Source organism: Bos indicus, chromosome 10, assembly GCF_029378745.1.
Source record: "Bos indicus isolate NIAB-ARS_2022 breed Sahiwal x Tharparkar chromosome 10, NIAB-ARS_B.indTharparkar_mat_pri_1.0, whole genome shotgun sequence".
NCBI lineage: Eukaryota > Metazoa > Chordata > Mammalia > Artiodactyla > Bovidae > Bos > Bos indicus.
In genome coordinates this window covers 37,539,853-37,559,900 of record NC_091769.1, presented here as the reverse complement: position 1 = coordinate 37,559,900, position 20,048 = coordinate 37,539,853, and the positions used below count along the sequence as shown (strand labels likewise).

Below are 20,048 nucleotides of genomic sequence, written 5' to 3'. Positions count from 1 at the left end.
GTCTGACTCCTCAGCTCCCTTCTGAGTCCCGTGCTGTCTTGTGCTAAGCTCCCGTGCGTCTTCCTGGACTACAGCTTCTTTTTCTTTGAAAGCATACAGATCTGGTGGGCTCTGGTTCTAGCACCTGACCTGAACGGCACTGTCCCTCATGTTCAGGATCCAAAGAGAGGTGTGTACAAAAAAACTCACCAAGAGTCTTCTAATAAGCCGTGTGAGAGGGTCCACCACTCACTTCATTGGTATGGAGCTGCACTGAGAAGCTGCACTTTGGCCCACATTGGTATTCTGAGTGCCTTAATATACTCTGCCTCAGCATGTGTCATCTAGACAGTGGATTGTTAAGGTGCTCAGCAGACTGAACCTCCCCAAGAATGGAAAGGGATTCCTGCCCTGACCACAGCACAGCTGCAGCTCTCTGGGGCCAGACACATTGGAGACAAGTAGGGAAAAGAGCAAGTGACAGGAAAAATGCGAAAGGAAGTGACCTGGCTGCTGGTATTAGGGCTACTGACTCCGGGAAGGTCTCTTGTGGACTCCTTGCATTTCCTGGATCCAGCTGCTTCTGCTGATGCTGCATACAGGGTCCTGGCTGGGTACTGGCTATTAAACCATGTGCAAATGGTGGTTGGTTCGCTAGGAAATAAATTAATGCTATCCCATGTTTTCCCATGAAAAGCTTTCAAACTCGGCTACAAAAGGATGCCAAGTTTGGGAGACTTGGATCAGCAGTCAAGGAACTGTGACTTTGAGGGTACCATTAGCTGTGAACTCAAAGGTCTCACAGATGCCAAGAGATGAGTGGTATAAGAAGCAGCACTAGGTTTTGAAGAAAGGCTAACCATCCCATCAGTGTAGATAGGAGAAATGGACAAAGTGTGCTGCTACCACAAATGCATCCTTGCATAACCAGAAGTTGGGAACAGGGGGTGGTGACAGAGAACACAGAACTGCCGACATGACTCTAGCCCCTGTTTCGAATTCAGGCAAGAAAGTTATGTCAGCAGATTCTACATCTTTGAAATGACTAAAATCTCTATAACTTCATACGGAAAGTAGTCTTCCTCACTGTGCCACTGCTCCTCCTGCCCCTGGTGGCTCAGACAGTAAAGAATCTGCCTGCAATGCAGGAGACCTGGGTTCAATTCCTGGGTCAGGAAAATGCCCTGGAGAAGGGAATGGCAACCCACTCCAGTATTCTTGCCTGGAGAATCCCATGCACAGAGGAGTCTGGCAGGCTATATAGTCCATGGCGTCACAAAGAGTTGGGCATGACTGAGTGACTAACACTTCCACTTCACTTCACTGGCTAAGTTAACTGTAAGTAAATATTAGTCACTCAGTTGTGCCTGACTCTTTGCGACCCCATGGACTGCAGCCCACCAGGCCCCTGTGTCCATGAGATTTTCCAGGCAAGGATACTGGTGTGGGTTGCATTTCCTTCTCCAGGGGATCTTTCCGATCCAGGGATCAAACCCGGGTCTCCTGTACTGAAGGCAGATTACTTACCAACTGAGCTACAAGGGAAGGGTAAGTTAAAGGCCTTACAAATGTTACAGAGAATGCCCTAATGTTGTGGGGCAGTTTTGGTTCTGTCTTCTCTGAGGGGATTCCTTGGTGTAATGCTGCACAGCACGTGACACAGCACCACAGGGAGCTTGCTCACAACGCTGCAGTGAAAGTGGGGATGTCTTCTCAGTCTGCTCCGCAGAACTGGGCTTTGTTAGGGAGCTGATGGAGTTACTATCTAAGCTGGCATGGCACCGAGACTGCATGTCTTTACCTATGTTCTTCAGTGAATTACCAATTAAACCAGATTGGTCTGGGAGGCCTTAGAAGCTTAGGACACCTTTAGAAGATGGGAAAAGATCTGAAGCGAGGGTCAAGTTGGAAGCATCAGCTACTTGTGAGCTCAGCCACACTTCTGAGCTCAGCCCACAGCACTTCCTCTGTGACTGGCCCATGGGAAGTAGTGTGAAAACCCGACATGAGAAAAAGCACTTAGGACACTGTTCTAATGTTTCAGTATGTAAGAACTGTGGTGATCTGTGAGTGAAGCAGCTTTGCTAAGGGAACATTTGAGACTTATTCAACAGCAGAGACCATCGTTCCTCTTGTTCACTCACATGTTGAGGTTTGGACAGTCACTGAATCTGGGCCTTGCTTAAGTATAAATTGTGTTAACAGTGATAGAAAGAGCACAGGTACTTGACAGAGTCTACAGTCACAGGTGAAAATTCTGGTTACTAGCTATGACTCTGGGCGGGTGGTCTTTTAGACTTCAATTTCCTTATCTAAAAATTGGGGACAATACAATGTACTTCTTGGATATTTTCTAAAGTTTAATTAAAAGGAAATAATATTTGTAAAACATCTAAGAAAGCATCTGCTACAAGGCAATCTATATGTTGACAGTCATATGACTTTTAAAGTAACATTGTGAAGATAGTAAAGAGATAGCATGACTTCTCTCACAAAGTTTATTTTTGAAGCAAACATAGTTTAACTAGGCTTTGTAGAAATTCACTTCATTCAACCCAAATACATATAGAAACAAAGAATTGTCTGTAGAAAATATTTTTTCTTACCTTTGCTGGTTCGTTGATGATTTGGAACCTGGCACTGTCTTCGCCTGGTGTGACTGAGTCCAGTAATGCCCGGTAGGTAGACTTCTTGGAGAGCAGCTGTTTCTGACGCCTGCAGATAGGAAATACACAGATGCCCGAGAATGATTTGTGACTCAGCCTCCAAAAGACTATATTACCATGTGGAAGTTATTAAGATTTCACTTCAATAATAAGTGAACTGGGCACAGGCAGTATATTAGTACTTCAATAAAGCACTAACAGAAGTACTTTAGAGAGCTAATAAAATTAACGAGTGCTAATACAATTAACAAAATAAGAGTCTAGTAAAATTGTTCACCATAACACTGCTCAAGGATGGTATTTTGTCCCCTTTATTGAGAAGGTGGGGCAGGTTTTTTTTGGTGGGATCTTAGTTCCCCAACCAGGGATTGAATCAGTGTTCCCTGCTTTGGGAACATTAAGTCTTAACCACTGGCCTACCAGGGAAATCCCAAGGGGCAGTTTGCATAGGTGACATTTGTTAGCTTGTTGATTTCTCTCCCTCTTTCCATGAAACATACACTTTAATAGAAACTTATTAATAAATTCTAGTGGAAATCCAATATAATCTAGTGGTCTGACAAGGTGACCAGGAGTTCACTATAGAATTCCTTCTAAGGTGCCTGTTCAGAATTAAAATGATATGATCTTTCTACCTCTAGAGTAGTGTGAATAAATTGGAGAGTTGTATGATATAATGTTTGTTGACTTCAGTTTTAGGACCACATAGGGGTAGACACTCAAAAAAAAAAAAAGATTTTAAAGAAATATTTGTTGAGGCTCTGGGAAAACAGGCAATCATAAACTGGTGACGGGAGTATAAAATGACACAATCTCTATGGAGGGATACCTAGTAATAGTGAAAATTTCAAATTTATTCTTTGACTTAGTAATCCCACTTCTGGAAATTCATCGTATAAATAGACCTGCATGTGTAGGAAATGACATATGCATAGCTTTCTTTTGTTTTTGGCCACACCATACCATGTGGCATGTGGGATCACCTGAGCAGGGATTGAATCCATGCCCCCTGCATTGGGAGCATAGAGTCTTAACCGTTGGACCACCAGGGAAGTCCTGATATATGTATAGCTTTTTCCTGTGGCAGTGACATTATAGCAAAAGACTGAAAACAACCCAAAGTCTAGCAAGAGGAAAGAGACTGAATAAATTATAATATAATTTACCCAATGGACTGTGAAAAGGACAGCCTCCATGTATTCTTGCAGAGCCCTTCAGAATAAATTATTAAGCAGGGGGAAAAAAAGAGGTAGGAGACACGGGTTTGATCCCTGGGTCAGGAAGATCCCCTCGAGTATGAAATGGCAACCCATTCTAGTATTCTTGCCTGGAAAATTCCATAGACAGAAAAGCCTGGTGAGCTACAGTTCATGGGGGTCTCAAAGAGTCAGACACAACTAAGTGACTGATCATACATGCATAGATAGAAAGCTACATGGTGTAAGAATAGTTGTGATATAAGAATATATGCATTCACTAAAAGAAATACTGGAAGGAGAAATAAGAAATGAATAAACCTGGTTACTTACGGGGAAGGTGTGCAGTGGTGTGAAAGGGGACAGGAATGAGAGTAACTCTTCAATGTGTTTCTTTTCATAGTATTTGATTTTTGAACCATGTAGAAGTATTATTTCTTCAAAGATTCAAAAATTTAATATTAGTTTAAAAACACTGATTTTAAAAATAGTGGATTTATTAACATAGTAATGTTAATTATAATATATAACTATACAATATAATTAATTATAATTAATAGTAACATATTAATTATAAAATAATATAACAGTAAGTTAAAGTAGTAAAAGTCAATGTCTCCTGTCAATAAACTCTTTGATCACTGAATTTTCTAATTGACTCTTTCCTCAGAAAGTCTATCAGTTCTCAAAAATTTAATAAACATCAATTTTGAAATCTTTTTAGAACTGTTTTGCCTAGGTCATACACTTCCTCTCCTTACCTGTAGAAAGCAATCTTGCTGCAGTCTTTGAAAACGTTTTTATCCACAGCTTCATCTTCAACACTAAATAAAAAGACATTTTAAGAAATTTGTTTTACACTGGGTGTGTGAATCCAATTTTTGTACCTTCTCTAACTATAATATAAACATGGGACATAAATCACTGTGATACCAAATTGTGTCAAGGCCATAACATAATACGATAATATGTTTATAATATTGTTTAGTAAACCACCCAAGGTAGACAACAAAACATGAAGTTCTGGGATTTCTCTGAAAGCAAAAGAAAAAGAGCACTGTCACTTATGAGAAAGGGTTCTTTAAAAATAATGACTGAAGGCTATGATTAAAACAATAAAATCTGAAGAAGTAAAAACAAAAAAACCTCAAACCAAAGCAATAAAAACAACCCACCCACCTGTTTATTCAACAAAGTACTTTCAGAATATTCTGTCTTAGTGTTGGGCTGTGAGGAACATATGAAGGACGGTATTCAAGCTTTCTTTGAGATCCTAACCAACATCATAAATCAATCTGACAAACACTATAACAGAGGCATGCGTAAGGTGCTAGAATAAGCATACAAACAGATGAAGAAGGAAAATCCTTTGCTTTTTAAGATGATGCTGACAATTTAGGGGCCAATGTTTTTTAAAACTGAGTTTCCAAAAGAGCTGTTTCTGGAAGAGAACATGATCAAGATGTACATATACTTCAGGACATGTATTTAACATACACCAATTAAAACAACTACTGGCTCTAAGTAAAGAAATAAAACCACAGTGATTTTCATGGAGACACATAATGAACATATCTGTAATAAGCATGTCCATGATTGTGTAGAAAGCTATGACTGAACACTAATTTCAAAATATTATGAAAATGAGCCCAGACAATACCCTTGGCCATGGTTTATCACAGAAGTAATCAAATCCTTCATTGACTCAATCTTTGTCACCGTTTCTTTTAATCAAGTGTGTAAAGATTAGAGAAATTTGCAATCTCTTTTCAGTTTTGAAGAATGAACTCTGCAATGATATAGGAAGAGGTGTATTTAGCTGAACTTGGAAAGCAGCATGTTTGAAATTCATGTATTAAGAGTTCTGATCACAGTTTCGTTAACCATCCTGCAAGTATTTCATAAGGGGCTATTTATATCAATTAATTCCCTGGGGATTGAGAAAGATAGAAATTAAGTACACAAACATAAAACATGCAAATAAGATGTGCAATCAATCACTCAATAAAATCTTCAAATCCAGAATGCTGTTTTCAGGTACTATCTATCCCCTGCCTCCGCAGACCCTGGAGTCATTTCCTGCTGGACCACTGTACCTTTACCTGATTTCCTCTTTCTCAGCTGATTCCATGGCTTCCCAGTCACTTCACAGGGTCTCAGGTTTCAGGCGGTCTTCTAGACTGTCAGTCTTTCTAAATAACCAGCGCTTCACCACCAAGTTTCTGGGACTTGCAGCTCCTTAAGGAGTGACAAATCGACACTTTCTCCTGGGATTTCTAGACTCCAGCTAGCGTTTCTACATAGATTTATTTGGCAATTTTTTTCTTGGTTATGAGTGGTTGGTGACGAGCTCCGTCCCTTAGGAATCGAAAAAGGTTTTTGCAGCGGAGGAGGCGTGTACTCAAAGAGCCCTAGAGGATGAAAATCAAGAGCGTGAGAACCTGGAAATGGAGATGGCCTGCGGGACTGTAGCGAGGCTTCTGCACATCTACCTCACTGAGGGTCACGCCACAGATACTGAAAACGGACCTGCCCTCTCCTGACTTTCAGTTTTGAGTAGAAGTGCCTGACGGTTGATGCTGGAGGTTGATGTTTTCCTGCCAAACGCTACATCATATTCTTCTGGACTAGAAGGGGCTTTTAAAAGGGGTTATCGATTACACCATCTATTTTAGGAATCGATTATACTCCACTACTGCCAAACTCCAGTGCTTGCTTAAATACTTCTAGAAATCTAAGAACTCGCTGCTGCTGCTGCTGCTGCTACGTCGCTTCAGTCGTGTCCGACTCTGTGCGACCCCATAGACGGCAGCCCACCAGGCTCCCCCGTCCCTGGGATTCTCCAGGCAAGAACACTGGAGTGGGTTGCCATTTCCTTCTCCAATGCATGAAAGTGAAAAGTGAAAGTGAAGTCGCTCAGTCGTGTCCGACTCTTAGCGACCCCATGAACTGCAGCCTACCAGGCTCCTCCATCCATGGGATTTTCCAGGCAAGAGTACTGGGGTGGGGTGCCATTGCCTTCTCCGAAGAACTCACTGCTACACGATAAATAAGCAGCCAGACTTACGGCTTTCCCAGACTTCTGGCCCCAGCGTCTGATTTTGACTCAGAAGGGACGAGGACTGGGGCGAACGGAAGGAGGAGAAAGCCAAACGCCACACTGGGTTCTTCCCTGGTCCCCAAACCCTTTTAAGGGTTAGGAGAGAGAAGGGCCGACAGTCTCAGTGGTAGCTTTTGGCGATCATCCTGACAATCCAAGGTGACTAGCATGACAGAACGACACATGCGCAGTAGGTCTAAAGCCTCTAAGCCGTGACGACTGCCTGAGGGCGGGGCCTCTGAGTCGCAAAACAAACAAGCCCCCAGAGGTTGTGAGGACCCGGATGATCCCGCCCCCAGAGCGGAGCCGGAAGAGGGCGGGACGAACCGGAAGAAGGTGAAATGCTTTCGGTAGGCACTCCACGGGTGTGAAGATGGCGGTGGCTGCGTGGCTGCAGGTGGTGCCTGTCATTCTTCTTCTCCTAGGTGCTCGAACGTCCCCATTGTCGCTTTTCAGTGTAGGGCCGGCACCTGTCGCTGCTGCCGAGCGATCCAAGTGGCACATTCCGATACCGTCGGTGAGTGTTCACTTCAGGAACAACTGAGACTGGAGGAACGAGGGGTGGGGCTACGGCGGCCCAAGGAGTCCATGAAGGTTCCACAAAAGTCCGCTTCCAAAGGGGTGGGATTGCCGGTAACGTCGGTGTAGCTGCCTAACGGGGACTCACCTCCCTGGAGCGGGAAGCCGTGCGCTTCTGTGGGTAGATTAGCAGGAATGTCAGGGTCATTTCTGGAGCTCAGAGTGGCTGTGGATCGGTTTCTTATTAGCAGAGTCAGAGAACTTTTCATTGACAGACTGGAGACCTGTAAACTTGATGTATAGGTGGGGAATGGTTTCTCTTTCAGCTGAAGTTTTGCAGAATCTTGTGACCTCGGGTTGGATGAGAGGTATATGTAAATAGACATCTTTCTGGGGTTTTCCTCTGCACTTTTTTGTTAATGGATAGTTCTACTTACGAAGTTGGTTGATTTCGTTTGGACTTTGAAATGGTTAATCTAAGCTCTGCCATGTAATTGGGAAGCCTAGGCATTTAAAATGATGTATTCTAACATGAGAATGTTCAAAACGGAGTAAACAGTATGCTAAAATTTCTTATGGTAAGTTAGTCTTTCTTAAGGACAGTTGACTAGATTGGTTGATCCTTTCTGCCTTTTATCACCCTTTCGAAACCCCATTTGAGTAAGAACTGTAGTCCTGTGAGCCGACAGATCAGGTGCTGGCTGGAAATGCCCAAAAGCATTAGTCTTATTAAAACCACAGTGGCCTTTTTGTTCTGCTCTGCTAACTGGTCATATTGTCTAAATCTTTTCTGAGCTTCTGATAGGGCAAGAATTACATCTTTTGGTCATTTTGTGAAGATCTTCAGGCTCTCGGTTTTAGGTATTTACATGTTATTTGTAAAATGGTTGATAGTTAAACCTGGCTGTCTGCTCATAGAATAGTTTATTTGAAGCACTGAAGGGTTATTCTGGACGGTGATTAGTGAGTAAAGGGAATTAACTGATTAAGAAATACCTTCCAGAAAGATTGAAGTTAGATTAGGATTTTTAGTAGCCTTCCTTCTAGCAAGCCTTCCTTGCTTCATGGCCTGAGGGGAAAAAAATCATGTCTCTGCACCAAGCAGCAAAATCCTGCAGTTTTGTTATGACTGGATTTTACTAAACGGAAGGATATTGATGTCTTGTGTGTGTGTTAAGAAAACTAACTTCAACATTTTATAAATTTATGTTTTTGTATCAGTTATATTCTGCCTTCTGAATTAAGGTGATACTTATGCTAATTATCTCTCCTTTATCTTTGCAGGCGAAAAATTATTTTAGTTTTGGAAAGATCCTCTTCAAAAATACCACTATCTTCCTGAAATGTGAGTTTTTGCATTTCATGAAGTTTTTATTCGAGTTTTTGAGTGATCTTTAAACTTTTAAATTACCTATTTTCTACCTCTGATAATTGACACTCAACATAAATTCTGAAATTTAATAGTTCAGCACTATCTAGGTATACACTTGTATAGTGTGACTAAGGTCCTTCACTGAATAATCTTCAGAATACTTACTTCTGTGAACTTTATTTTCTTCTCTTGTTTTTCTGGTGTTTGCAGTATATAGTAGATAAGTTGTTTTGGTCGACTGCATGGGTTTTAATCTGTTCTGAGTCATAGAGGTAACTGCTGAGTTTGTTTTTGTGTGCTTGTTAGAAGTTTATTGGACATATGACCTAGGTTTGTCAGACCATTGGCTCTGCACAAATATGTTCAGTAAAGCTCTTGTTTGCAGAAGGAGTATTTTACCACTTGGATCTTTGAAAGAGGAAGCTCAACAATAATTACCAGGAAATAGGGATTATGTAGAACAAAACCAGTCTGTCCAGTGGGAAAGCCACTGTATGTGAATCGAGAATACCCCATTGTTTATTATAGAAAAGCTTCCTTTTATTTCTGAAACTGGCTTTATTTTTAGAGAATGCATGATCATGGGCAGCTCCATTTCAAGATCAGGACTAAAAATCCAGAACGTCCATGTGTGTTCCTATGCATATTTCTCCTTGTGAAAGTGCAAAGTTATGTCATAGTTGGATGATTTTATTCTTTTAATCATTTAGTAAGTAGTTATTGAACACATATTAATGTGCTAGGCACTGTTTTAGAAAAGAAGTGATAGAAAAGACTTTTTCTTTTAGTGAGTTTACAGTCTAGTGGGACGGGGGGGTCAGGTAGAATTTCTGTGAAGAATATACTGTTTTCATGAAAATATGATCTCTTTGCTAATGACTTAAGTTTGATTTAAATCAAATCTACTATGGCACACTGGTCTTTCTTGTGAGGTTTTCTTACTAGAAAAGAAGAGCTTTTAGGGATAGCAGTATTTTGTCTTTTGGAATAGCCTGACAGCCTGTGTGCTAGTCTGTCCTTTTTATTATGTACGGTTTCTTTTTACCTGTGTTCTGTTCTAATGGTTTTTGTAGTGGTTTTTAGCCAAGCTGCGTATTTTGAAATGTTGATGTTTCTTTGTTTTTAGAGGAGTTGAGGCTTAAAATTGTCTTTCACTTTATTACTTCTGTGTTTTCTTATACTTAATCTTGTCTCTGATTTTGTGCTTTTATGGGTATGGTACACTATAGATTTCCTTGAAATTGGCAGGACCATTTTCATTGTCCCTTAAAGCCATTCATTTAAAGTTCTATGTCTTGGGAATTCCCTGGTGGTCCAGTGTTTAGGACTCTGAGCTTTCACTGCCAAGGGCCAGGGTTGAATCCCTTGTTGGGAAACTAAGATCCCACAAGCCTTGAGGCGTGGTCACCCTAAAATTCTATGTCTTTTAACATAAATAGTAGTATTTTTGCAGGCACGTTTCCCTGAAAATCTCCTTTTTAGGGGATTTTTCTTACTGGTTTTTAATTAATTCCTTCTCTTGATTCTTCTGTGTAGTTCATAAAGAGATTGCAGTATCCTTTTTAGCATTTCCATAAATTCTATTCAACACATCAGATTTTCTGTGTATTTTAGTTAAGCCTTATAAAATTGTGCCACTTAAAAATTAGTTTGAGAAAACCACTTCAAACAGAGAAAAGGAAAAGGTTGTAATTTTAGGTGTGCTTCTTAAGAACCAAAAGTAGGTTCCTAGATATAGTTGTGTTTACCTTTGTAACATTTGCACAAAGTAGGTATGGTTAGTATGTTTTTTCATTTTCTGCTGAAACAAAGATAAAAGGGAATACTGACTTCCCCCAGGATGACAATCTAATAGACTCCCAAGTCTTCAGACTTATGCTTTGGTTCATTAGGATATTGTTCTCCAAATTATGTTTAATAAGTTATGTGAGACTTATGTGATTTCATGAGGTTCCTTGAGGCTTCTCTTAAGGTGGATTTTAAAAAGGATCTAATATTCTTTTATCTTTGCTTTTGCTATTCTTGCCTTCCTCAGCCAGGTTTGCTTTTTGTTGATAGTTCTTCTGTATCCATTTAAGGTCTCTGAAGGGTTAAACTTTGAAGTTTTCCCTCAGTGAAATTATTTCCATTATTGTCTTGTGACATTTCCAATGTTGTTATTCCTTGAGTCTTCAGCTAGAATCTTTTTTAAGACTTTTTTTAAGAGTCTTCAGTAATTTGTTCCCTTCTGTTCCCCTCTTTGGCCTAACACAATGCCATGTGTCTTTGTGTACTTAAGTGCTTTGCTTAGTAAAAATTTATATGATAATAGACAACTGAAATTTATTACTTCATTACCTTCTGTTTGGAGAAAGGATGGTCTTATAAGTATCCTGGTTTAGCAGGAAATGGGATATGGGGTAATAATTTAGGAAACATACTTTGGCAATCAAATCATCTTTTATTCACAGAGATTTCTTTTATAGTTGATGGAGAGCCTTGTGATGCATCTTTGAATATAACGTGGTATCTGAAAAGTGCTGACTGTTACAATGAAATCTACAACTTCAAGGTATGGAACATAAAATTACAGACTTTTCTTTGAGTTTATTTAGAGATCTTGGGTCCCCACCTGGTAGTGGAGTGTCATGTAGCTATGGAGGAGAACTGGAACTGGAATTATACTTTCCAATTTTAGGCATACTTGTACTATCAGTTCTCAAAACTTTTGGTCTCAGAACTTTGCTACATTCCTAAAAATTGCTGTAGATACCCAAAAAGCCTTTATTCATGTGGGTTACTATATTAGAAATTAAAACAAAAATACATAAATATGTATTAATTTATTTAAAAATAGCAATGATAGACTCATTGCATGTTAATATAAAAAGCACCTTTTTTAATGAAAAATAATTAATTTTCAAAAAACTGGGTACAGTGGTGTTATTTTATATTTTTGCAATTCTCTTTATTTACTGTCTGAACTTCTCTGGTGGCTCAGACGGTTAAGTGTCTGCCTACAATGCGGGAGACCTGGGTTCAATCCCGGGGTTGGGAAGATCTGGAGAAGGAAATGGCAACCCACTCCAGTATTCTTGCCTGGAAAATCCCATGGACGGAGGATCCTGGTAGGCTATGGTCCATGGGATTGCAAAGAGTCGGACACGACTGAGTGACTTCACTTCTTATTTAATGTCTAGGAGAAGGAGATGGCCACCCACTCCGGTGTTCTTGCCTGGAGAATCCCAAGGATGGCGGAGCCTGGTGGGCTGCCGTCTGTGGGGTCGCACAGAGTCGGACACGACTGAAGTGACGTAGCAGCAGCAGCAGCAGTGTAGTAGAAGATAGCTAGATTCTTATATCTTCTTCACTCAGTCTGTTGTGATGTGTTATTTTGGTTGAAGTGTATGCACAAAATGTGGCCTCACACAGATATGTAGTTGGAAAAGGAATGGTATTTTAATAGTATTTTCAGGTAATTGGATGATTACTTTTGCACTATCAGCACAAGGCAAATAACAGATGACGACAATGAAGATAGTTTTGCCCTCTTAGATGCATGGAAGTGTCCATGGACCACACTTTCAGAATTGCTGTAGTACAATGTACTTGAGCATTGAAGATACACAGCTCCTGGATAGATTTTTTATTCTGTTTTCATCCAGCTGTTTGTATTATTTCATTTTTTACATTTCGCCTACATTCTTGAGGTTTCTTTTGAAAAATAAAGTACTAGTCTTTAAAAAATATCTACCATCCAGTTGGTTTTTTAAACCTTAAGCATTTTTAATTTCTACCCAGTATTAGGGTTTTGGTGGTGACTGTTTTGTTTTTGTTATAGAACACTGGGTAAGGTTGGTATGATGAGGACTGTGTGTGTTAGTCGTTCAGTCATGTCTGACTCTTTGCGACCCCATGAATTTAGCCAGCCACGTTCCTCTGTCCTTGGAATTCCCCAGGCAAGAATACTGGAGTGGTTTGCCATTCCCTTCTCCAGGGGATCTTCCCACCCAGGGATCGAAGCTGGGTCTTCTGCGTCTCCTGCATTGGCAGGCATGTTCTTTACTACTAGCACTGCCTGGGAAGCCCCGTGATGAGGACCAAAAGGATTGGAAAATTTAGAGAGAAGTATTTCTAGAGTATGGTTTGAAATATCATTGATCCTTTTCTCCTAATCAGTCAATCACTAGTTACATTTATAGTTAAAAAGTTCATACAGTTGAAGCTTGTGATAAAAACTGGTCAAGAGCTTAGCAGATTCAGTCCTCATGAGTAGTAGAGTTAAGAATGTAAAAATTATTTTGAATTGCCATAGGACAGAATTATGGAAATAATAAGCAGATAGTTGGAAGTGTGAAATTGCAGCTTAGGAAAAAAGAGGGTGAGATTAGAGATCTTGGTATGGGAGAAGAATCACAGAACTGATGAAGCCACAGAAATGATGAACTTTTTCAGAGTATTAATAGTGGGCTGTGAATGGCTGCAGCAGTTTTGTACTCTGGCTTATCTAGCTTATAAGCACAAGTTTTGTTGTTGTTGGTATTGTTGATTGAGTCAAGGAACTCTTGTAAATATATTTTCTTATAACAAAACCCTCTGGACTCTGACAGTTTCCCACATCTTCCTGGAATTTTTAGAGGACCTCCCCTTCTAGAGTCATAGACTGGAATTCTGTACTTGAGTACTGTTAGATTCTTCAATACTAAAATACAGTCTTTATCTGATATTAATTTTAAAAATAGCAAATCCTAAACTATATACGTACCTAAGACAATCTATTTGTTATCTTTTAAATATTTCATGTAAAAACTAAGTTAAATACTTGGTATTTTCTCTATTTTCCAGTTGGAAGAAGTGGACACATACTTGGAAAACCTTAAGGAAAAAAAAGGGTTGTCTGGGAAATATGAAACATCATCAAAATTGTTCCAGAACTGCAGTGAACTCTTTAAAGCACAGGTAATATTTGATAGTTGTTCAAGGGAAATAGAAGAGGTGAAAAATATGATACCTGTATTTTTGGTGATGTCCATTTCTCCTCAGTTCTTTCTTCTGACAGAAATAGGTTAGAAGTACGTTCTGATTGGTACATAGTCAGCTACTTAAATATTCTCATCAAAGAGAGGATGTGCTTTCCTTTGTGTGTGAAAAGCAATGCCCCACTTTTTAAAAAATGCAGTAAAATATACATAACAAAATTTACCAGTTTAACCATTTTTAAGTGTGCCTTTCAGTTACATAAATACATTCACATTATTGTACAACTGTCACCACTAGCCAATTCCAGAACTTTTTCATCATCTTAAGTGGTTACTTTTTAACAATTAATAATAACACCAGCCCCCTACTCCCACTTCCCTGGTAATAGCTATTCTGCTTTCTTTTGCCATGAATCTGACTGTTCTAGATATCTCAGAGAAGTAAAATCATACACTGTTTTTTGGCTTTTTTAACTTAAAATGTTTTCAGGGTTCATCCATATAGCATGTATCAGAATTTCATTTCTTTTTAAAGGCTGAATAATATTGCATTGTACATTTATACTACATTATCCATTCACCCATTGATGGACTTTTGAAACTTTCATTTTTTTAAATTCTCTTGTTATCTCATCTAGTTGATATGTCCTCAGAAAAATCAACATTTTTAGATTTTACTACTATAGACCTGAAATCAAAGGATTGAATTTTACACCTTTTTTATATAAAGGGGAAGAGGTGAATTATACTGTATATTTTATTCTATTTATTATTCTATTTTTTCAACTTGATTGGGGGATCTTAGTTCCTTGAGCAGGTATTGAACCTGACCCCTGCTTTTGAAACCACTTAGTCCTAATCATTGAAGCACCAGGGAATTGCCAATGTCATTTATTTTAATGCTTACATGTATGTAATCATATAAATGGAGTTTATTATAAAATTCTTTTTTCTTAGAAGTAGGATCTGACCCAAGTTTTTTGGTAGGATAAAATTATACATTATATAGGTTTGAAAATAGTTATTTTAGCTATAGCCTTTGCTTTGTTCTTATTGCATTTAAATGTTGCTTCAAATTATTTAGCAGCTTGCCTTGAAGAGGCAAGGAGCTCATGGAAAGTTAGGCTTTTCTCTTTAGCTACTGCAAATAAAGATTATTGATAAAAACTCTTTTACTTAATAATTGATGAGCAAATGAAGTAATTGATAATTTGAACTGTCAATACATCGGTTGCGTTCTTGTCATAGTATAGATTTTACAGTCTTGAAGGAAAAAGAAAATAGCTTTAGAATAGTGGAAGTAAGGTAGAAAAAGAAAACTAGTCACTGTATGATGTTGACTAGGGGATTTTCTTTTGGTTTTCCAAATTTATCCTTTAGCCTAGGAGGATTGGTTGGCCTTTCTTGGATTTGATTGTGAAAAGTTACCTATTATATACTGTTTCCCAAGGTTCACTACTTTGTATCTGCTATAAGCTTTCCAGGATTTTGGCATAAATCCCTGTTGATAAGGTTTCTTCCTCCAGTCTAATGTAACATGACCTAATTACTCAGGAAGGATAATGCTTCCTCTGCTGATAACTGGAAAGAAAGATAATTAGTGGAGGTTTTGTAACAGGCATGGCGTGTGTTGTGATGGAACAAGCAGTGGATCCTAGGGTTGAGAGTCAGGCTCAGATCCCATTTCTGTATCTAAAGCTTTATAGCTTTGAGTCACAGTTTCCCCACCCTTGGAAATAGAGGGGAACTTGATATCCATTTATCCTATTTATGTATCTTCCATCTAAGGTTTTGTTAAGAATGACATTATCTATAATCTTACAGAAAAATTGAGTGGCCAGTTTGGTTTGCTGTTATTTTTTAGTTCCCAGCAAGGTTTTATTCACTTGTTTGTGGTTAAATGGAAATATTTTGTCTGTTAATGTCATACTATTTTGTTTACTTTTATACTATGTTTTGCTTTAACTTTCTGTGGATTTTGAGCTGTGTTTTTGTTTTGCTATTATACCTGTTTAATTTTAGTTTTATTTATCTTTCATAGAGCTTTTCTGGAGATTTTGTGCATCGATTGCCTCTGTTAGGAGAAAGACAGGAGGTAATTGTTTTTTTGTTACATATTTCTGAGAGTAAAGTAGAAATTCTGAATTAATTTACTAATTTTCTTTTTTCCTGTTTCAGGCTAAGGAAAATGGAACAAATCTTACCTTTACTGGAGACAAAACTGTAAGTGTGGTAGGGAATTTAGGGCATCAAACATATTTTAGTGTTCTTATGTTTGTTTACTTTAAATTCTTATCTTGTGCTTACATTTAAAAAGAAACTTAAGAATGGAAGCTATATACCAAAACGTTAATAATGGTTATCTCTGGATGATATTGTGAGTGATTTTTATTTTCTTTGTGTTTTCTATATTTTCCATGTTTGCTACAGTCAGTCTATATTGCTTTGTAATTACCACCCTATAAATATTATTTGTAAATAGTAAGAAACTTTTAAGAAAGATTCTTAAACTCCAGAACTCCGTCTAAAATTATCTTGTGATAGACTATAATTGGAAGAGTATATCTCAAAATTTACCCTTTAAAAATGCACAGTTAAGAGGTTTTTAGTTCTGTGACCACCAATCACTATTTAATTCTAAACATCATCACCCCAGAAAGTAACCATGTAGTCTTTAGCCGTCACTCCTCATTCCTCTTTTCCTCCAGCTCTAGGCAACCACTGTTCTCTCTCTCACAATTTGTGACCTATGTCTGGCTTCTTTCACAATTTCGAACTCTGTCTTAACTTTTACTTGCTTCTTGTATAGAGCCTCAAGATCAGTGGGGGTGAGTAATTAGGGCCTACTCAGGTCTTGATTGGGCACATGTGCACCATTTGGCACATATGTGCCCAGCCCTGAGTGTACTTGGAGCCTTCTAGATTTCCAGGAATATCTCGAAGCTTTTCAAAACCCCTATGGACATGTTATTTCCAAATTTTCCTTTTAAGTTTTTAGTCAGCCTCTTGATAGCCTCACCTGGTAATGTCACTTCAGGCAGCTGTGATCTTTCACAGTTGCTGCTGAGTATTTCAAAAACTCCCTCAGTACAGGGTCCTTCCCACTGAATGAGCTCTGAAATCAGATCATGTAAAAGATACACCTGAGATTGGAGCTTTTCATCACCTACCAGACAGCTCTAGTGAATGGGCTTTAGGGGACCACCAGACTTTTCCACTGGCTGCCAAACTTCTGTTTTTCACAGCTGTTAAAATTGTGAGAACTTTGGTTTTAAGGAGCTTAGAAAAAGGTCAAGAAGTTACAGTGAACAAAACCACTACAGGCTTGCTTTTCTTGCTGAAATTCAGGTTCTTTTCTTGAGGAAACAGATCTCAGATGGGTTGCAAGTCTTCAGTTGATTTTGATAATTTTTACCCATATTCTTGTTGCTTTTACTGGTGAGTGTATTTTCAGGGATCTTTATTCTGCCATTCTGGATTTGTCCCCACTCTCCCTACCCTGATTATAGTTGTACAAAATTTTAACCTAAAAAGTTAGGCATGGTAAGCTTCATTAAATTGTTTTTTTTTTTTAAAACAGCATCCATTGGGCTTTTTCTTGTTCACTGTCAGCTATTTAGAAAATATACATCAGTGAAAAGAAGAAAATAATCTTCTGTAATACTACCACACACTGATAGATTATAAACATTTATCTTCTAGTATTTTGTCTGTTTGCATATTTATATTGAATTAAAAATGAGAATGTTATGTACTATATTGAAGCTTTTTAAAAATTTTAGCAATATAAGATGGACAGCTTTCCAGTTCAGTAAATATTGTATGGCATTGTTATTTCAATGACTGCAGAGTTTTATTATATGAATATGTTGCAATTTATTGGATTATCTGTTTTTGGACATTTTTATGTTTCATTATCCTGCAGTTGGAAACAGTGCTGTGGTGAATATTCTTGTAGATGTATTTGTTTTTAGATCTTTTTTTCTGGTTTCAGAAGAATTCTGTGTTGGTGAACATTTGCTTCAATAACTTAAAAGTAAAAATTTTCCTTTTAAGACCAGAAAATAAAAAATTGAAAGTCTAAGTAGTGGTGCCTCCTTTCAGACATGAGGAAGAAGCAGCCAAGCATTTTCTGTGTTTATCTTGTCTTTCTGTTATAGTCTTGCTTTTCTGAAGGTCCATAGTCTCTCTGGTATGTAAGGCAACAAATCCTTTGGTGGCTTTTTGCTAAGGCTGTGCACAGACTAACTGGCCTTGGAATAGATAACCAGTTCCACAAGCATGGTGGCTATTAATTCTACTTCCTTGACTTTGGGGGACAGTGACTCTTGGCTTTTCATATAGCCTAGCTAAGATCAAATATTTTATATAAATATAAGACCTTGTTAGCAGAAACTGTGGTGGTCCTGAGAAGGGCATTGAACGAAGGGAATTAGATTCAGGAATTGGTGTTTATAAGTTACTGATGTCATTATTGGTGGTTTTTTCCAGGTGATTTAAACTAAATTTCTTTGGTTTGTTTGGGATATCTCTGTAAAATACAACCTGGCATCCTTTCATGACTTGGTTAAAAGTGAAGTGAAGTGAAAGTTGCCCAGTTGTGTCCGACTGTTTGTGACCCCAAGAACTACACAGTCCATGGAATTCTCCAGGCCAGAATACTCGTCTGGGTAGCCTTTTCCTTCCCCAGGGCATCTTCACAACCCAGGAATCAAACCCAGGTTTCCCGCATTGCAGGCAGATTCTTTACCAGCTGAGCTACAACAGAGACTCAATTTAGTGATTTAAGCTGAGGTTTCCCTCATTAAAAGTTATATGTGAGTAATTTATTATCTAATCTACTTTATCACACTGTAAGCCTGTTTGTTTTGCCTACTGTGTTAATCAGTAAAAGTGAAGGAATTGACCATGTTTCTAGGCACACTCTGGAATGAAATTTTATATTTTGTAATTAACCTGTGTTCTCAATTCTTAAGATTGGAAGATTTGATGTCTTCTTTCCACTGTAGGTAATGCATGATCCATTGAAAACTTGGCAAGATGCACCATACATTTTTATTGTACATGTTGGCATATCATCCTCCAAGGAATCATCAAAAGAAAATTCACGAAGTACTCTTTTTACCAGTAAGTACATTTTGTTTCTTTTTATCACTTGTATTACTACTGTCTGGTTGTGTCGTATGGTGGCTAGTGTCAAATTGCTTTAAAGAGGGAATAAACGAAGAATGTTGTCAAGTAGAAAAATTGAGGGAGAGAAATTAACATTTTTCTGCATCCAGTGTGAACAAGATACAGTCTTAGGTACTCCACTTATATTTTATTACTGTGTATTATAGATATTAGATTTCATTTCCCTTCATTTGATACTCCTGCTTTTAACTTTTTCAGTTAATATCATGTTCTCAATAGACTAGTTAAAATTTAGTTACTAAGTCAAGACTTGGACATTTTTAAATTAATGGACTTGTATAATTTTTTAATGTCTCAGTTTTTCTTACTATTCTCCTTTCTATTTTTGCCACCCAGTTCAGGGAATCATCACCTGGAATTTTACAGTAACTTATTAATTAGTCTTGTTTTCTGTAGTTTCTTTTTTTTTATTTCTTCCTTTTTTGCAGTTTTCTTCCCTTCCCTGCCTTTTCAAGTAGAATATTGAATAGAAGCAATGATGGTGGACATCCTTATCTTGCTCCTGACTTTATTGGCAGTATTGGCACATTTCACCATTGAGTATGATATTTACTATAGAGTTTTCAAAATATTCTGTTTCAAGATTTTTTTTTTTAAGAATGAATACTCAGTTTTATGGAATCTTTTAATCGAGTTTATTAAATTGATCATATAGATTCCTCATTTAATCTGTTGTTGTGATGCATTATATTAACTGATTTTTTAGTGCTAAACTGTTCTCAAATTTCTGAGATGCCATTTTTGGCCTTGATACACACACACACACACACACACACACACACACACACACACACGTAGCTGGATTCTATTTTCCAGAATTTTATTTAGAGTTTTCTGTCTATGTTCAAAGTAAAATTGGCCTAATATTTTAATTTCTTGTGTATCTTCTATGGGTTCTAATGTTCAAGTTATTGCTAATCTCATGCAATGAATCAAAGAATGCCCCCTGTTTTTATATTCTGTTGAACAGTTTTGGTAAGGATGGAATTATCCATTCCTTAAATGTTTGATAGAACTCACTTATGATAGTGTTTTGGCCTGATGTTCTTCTTTTTCCCCCATGAA

General features: G+C 38.1%; 2 protein-coding genes across 9 annotated transcripts in view; one reads left to right on the top strand and one right to left on the bottom strand.

The window, feature by feature from the left end:
- The window catches only part of GANC (glucosidase alpha, neutral C), a 66,711-nt gene extending 59,312 nt beyond the window's left edge, over window positions 1-7,399 (bottom strand). For 2 of the 7 annotated variants that reach the window (XM_070797340.1, XM_070797343.1), the window contains exons 1-3: window positions 5,502-5,927; window positions 4,603-4,665; window positions 2,586-2,694 (exon numbers count right to left, since the gene is read on the bottom strand). In XM_070797340.1, the coding sequence (XP_070653441.1) occupies window positions 2,586-2,694; window positions 4,603-4,665; window positions 5,502-5,542 (213 nt within the window). In that variant the 5' untranslated portion in view covers window positions 5,543-5,927. The other 5 variants (XM_070797342.1, XM_070797341.1, XM_070797344.1 and 2 more) reach the window with 5 other exon arrangements.
- The window catches only part of TMEM87A (transmembrane protein 87A), a 38,067-nt gene continuing 25,333 nt past the window's right edge, over window positions 7,315-20,048 (top strand). For both annotated transcript variants that reach the window (XM_070797348.1, XM_070797347.1), the window contains exons 1-7: window positions 7,315-7,458; window positions 8,745-8,805; window positions 11,298-11,383; window positions 13,657-13,770; window positions 15,832-15,885; window positions 15,969-16,013; window positions 18,800-18,917. In XM_070797348.1, the coding sequence (XP_070653449.1) occupies window positions 7,315-7,458; window positions 8,745-8,805; window positions 11,298-11,383; window positions 13,657-13,770; window positions 15,832-15,885; window positions 15,969-16,013; window positions 18,800-18,917 (622 nt within the window). The remainder of the gene's footprint in view (window positions 7,459-8,744; window positions 8,806-11,297; window positions 11,384-13,656; window positions 13,771-15,831; window positions 15,886-15,968; window positions 16,014-18,799; window positions 18,918-20,048) is intronic.